The following is a 3,335-nucleotide window of genomic DNA, read 5'->3' as shown; positions in this document are numbered from 1 at the left end:
TCAAATAAAATAAATAACAATCAAAAGAATAAGGATCAAATCTGATAGATAAAAAATTTCAATTGAGAAAATAATAAGAGAAAAATAAATAACAATCATAAAAATAAAGATCAAAGTTGATATAAAAATTAAATATTAAGGAATGAAATTTAAAAAAAAAATAAGGGCCAAACTCCCTTCTCTTTTCATCCCGCCGAACCACCCCCCTATAAAGCTGGTATCCTTTTACTTTGCTAGTATGCTGCATTGTTCAAAAATGAATAACAAGTTGAAGCTGATGGGCTTGATTCCTTTTTTTCTCTTGATGGCTTTCGTGCTGCCAACTTCGGCAGCATACAAGTTCACCAGCCCAAGAATCGTATTGCCTGTTCGGTCAAAAGGTTTGGATGCGGATTCAAGGAGCTACGCGGTTGTTTTCGACGCAGGGAGTACAGGTAGCAGAGTGCATGTTTTTTGTTTTGATCAAAACTTTGATCTCCTTCCTGTCGGAAACGACACAGATTTTGAGTTTTTTGCTCAGGTACAGATCTTCCTTTTTAAATACCCAAGAGCAAATGACGACGATGGATCTTGTTAAAGAGTTAATATAAAATGTTTTAAAAACTCACTTAACTGTTAAGTTTCAGCTATAAAAAACAAAAATTTCTCACATTATATTGTTGATATTCTATATTTTTTTTGTGGTCGCAGGTTAGGCCAGGTTTGAGTGCATATGCAAAAGACCCTCAGGCTGCGGCCAACTCACTTGTCCCATTGCTCAACGAAGCGGAAAGTGTTGTGCCTGAAGAGTTCAGTCCCAAAACTCCAGTCAAACTTGGGGTTAGCAAACTAAAGCACATTGTCTTCAATTACCTCATCTTAATATCTTTGTCAGTCCTCTTTTAACTGCAAAAATATTTTGTTCACTCTTAACATTAATTTATACGTGGAGTTTTGACATTGCAGGCTACCGCTGGGTTGAGGCTGTTGGAAGGAGATTCAGCGGAGAGGATTTTGGAAGCAGTAAATTTTTATTGTCATTTTTATTTTTATTGCCATTTTTATCTTAATATGGTCGTCTGAACTCTTATGTGTCCAAGGTGCGAGATCTTCTGAGCAATGGCAGCCTGGAGTACGAAGCCGATGATGTCTCCATTCTGAGTGGTTCCCAAGAAGGTTACTATATGTGGGTATGTTTCGAACTTGCAATTGCTGTACCTATAAAGAATTAAGAGAAGAAAAAATAACTTTTATAAATTTTTTGTAGATGGCAATAAACTACATGGTAGGAAATCTGGGGAAGCCGTATTCAGAAACAGCAGCAGTAATTGATCAAGGCGGTGGATCTGTTCAAATGGCATATGCCATTTCCAGGGAGAACGCTGAAAAGGCACCAACAGTAGCTGATGGAGAGGATCCATACGTGGAGAAATTCCGTCTTAGAGGAGCCGAATATTACGTTTATGTTCACAGGTTCTCGTCTTCCTCCCTGATCAATTCTCTTAAACTCCTGCTAATATATATAGTTAGTGTTGGATTTTCCTGCTGCTCCACATTTTGTCATTTGTGTCAAAAACAATTTCTTGCATTTCTAAAACGTACAAGAAGAGCAGTAAGTTAATGGATCTTGTGTGGACAGTTACTTGAGCTATGGATTATTGGCGTCTCGGGCAGAAATACTGAAGGTTTCAAGAAACTCCAGCAACGAGTGCGTAGCCACCGGTTATAATGGTATGACAAATGACTCCGTCGTATCTGATCCACAAATGGTTTTTTTTCCTTACACTTCTATATCGTTTTTTTCTATTTTATTTAGTGTTCAATTGTTCACACTTCCACCTCTCCAATTTTTCTAATCTTCTTACCTTACAGGAAAAAATAAAAAATTAATTAATGCAAAGTTAATTTCTCCCTCTCTTTATTTTAAAATATTTAAAGGTGTTTACAAATACGGAGGGAAGGAATACAAAGCATCATCTTCTCCTACCGGTACAAGCTTCAAAAAATGCAGAACACTAGTTCTTAAAGCTCTCAAAGTTAATGCCCCGTGTAAGTATGTGAATTGCACATTCGGTGGAGTTTGGAATGGCGGCGGCGGAGACGGGCAAAACAATTTTTATGCTAGTTCGTTCTTCTTCTCCATGTCTCAAGCGGTACGAATTCATCATCCTAAGAAATTACTTGCAGTTTTATTTTTATATATTGACTTCGCAAGCTAATTAGATTTGTGGGATTTACAGGCTGGGTTTGTTGATGCCAATGCGTATACAGCCACAGCTAGCGCTGCAGATTTCAAGAAGGCAGCTAAGCGTGCTTGCGAAACAAGATTTGAGGATGCAAGCTCAAGATTTCCAAATGCGCTGGAGGAAGACCTGCCATTCTTGTGTATGGATTTTACCTACGAGTATACTTTGCTTGTCGATGGATTTGGTAAGCCTTGCAAGCTACTTCTCCTTTGATCAATTGCAAAAACTATTAATATACATTCGTAGTTACTTAGTTAAAGTTCTGGTTGTTGTTTTTGTCGAAGATTGTCGGAATTAAAACGATATATTTTTTTATATTTTTAAAATTTATTTAAGTTTTCATTTCGGTAACTTCAACCAACTATATTTTTATCTCTTTTATATTTCCTTTTTGTTCTGAATATGAGAATCATATGATTCTGTCATTCACTTTTTTCTCGTGCCGCCATTCTTATAGTGCTCGATCATATATATAAACAGGTCTTCATCCCCAGAAAAAATTTTCAGTGGAGGAGAAAGTTAAATACAAGAATTCACTTATGGAAGCTGCGTGGCCTCTTGGTAGTGCTATAGAGGCGGTGTCACCTAGCTAGCAGTGCATCATTTCTGAAGTAGTATCATCCTAAAAGTAATAATGATTAATGACTCTGGTTTATCTCCATGAAATGGGTTCAAGTTGATCTATCAAGATTTATTTAGAGCGGTCAAATTGATTGAATCATGTTAGATCATTACTGGCTGTTTTTTTAACATTCAAGTATCTGTGAATTGCTGAAATGAAAATATGAAAAGAAAAATGGGAGAAACAAAGATACCAATGTAGGAGGTCAGGAAGGACATGTTAAAGCAAAAAAGATACAATCTTTTTCTTTAATTACTTACTGTTTCTGCATCCCTTTTGAATTTATACGCAATCAAACAATTTCTAGTGGAATGATTTACTGTCAAGCATCAAATTCTTATCAAGCCACCAAGAAAAAAGAAAAAAAGAAAAAAAAATACAAATAATTGACCGAGCCCAAATCGTACTAGCACAAAGCTATCATCACCAATCAGTGTGATTTTTGTTGATGTATATTTAGGGAATCTTTCTAAGGATCATGTATAATA

At 36.1% G+C, this 3,335-nt stretch overlaps 1 protein-coding gene across 1 annotated transcript; it reads left to right on the top strand.

Annotated features, from left to right (window-relative positions):
* Positions 1-225: 225 nt before the first annotated feature.
* On the top strand, positions 226-2,943 carry LOC133668022 (apyrase 2-like). The gene is made up of 9 exons (XM_062087756.1): positions 226-520; positions 691-819; positions 946-1,002; positions 1,080-1,169; positions 1,247-1,452; positions 1,619-1,710; positions 1,918-2,132; positions 2,220-2,409; positions 2,706-2,943. The coding sequence occupies exons 1-9, from the start codon at positions 239-241 to the stop codon at positions 2,816-2,818; spliced, it is 1,374 nt and encodes a 457-aa protein (XP_061943740.1). The 5' UTR covers positions 226-238; the 3' UTR covers positions 2,819-2,943.
* Positions 2,944-3,335: the final 392 nt, after the last annotated feature.

This window comes from Populus nigra, chromosome 11 (genome assembly GCF_951802175.1).
Source record: "Populus nigra chromosome 11, ddPopNigr1.1, whole genome shotgun sequence".
Lineage (NCBI taxonomy): Eukaryota > Viridiplantae > Streptophyta > Magnoliopsida > Malpighiales > Salicaceae > Populus > Populus nigra.
The sequence above is the reverse complement of the archived record's forward strand: the minus strand, read 5'-3'. Positions and strand labels throughout refer to the sequence as shown.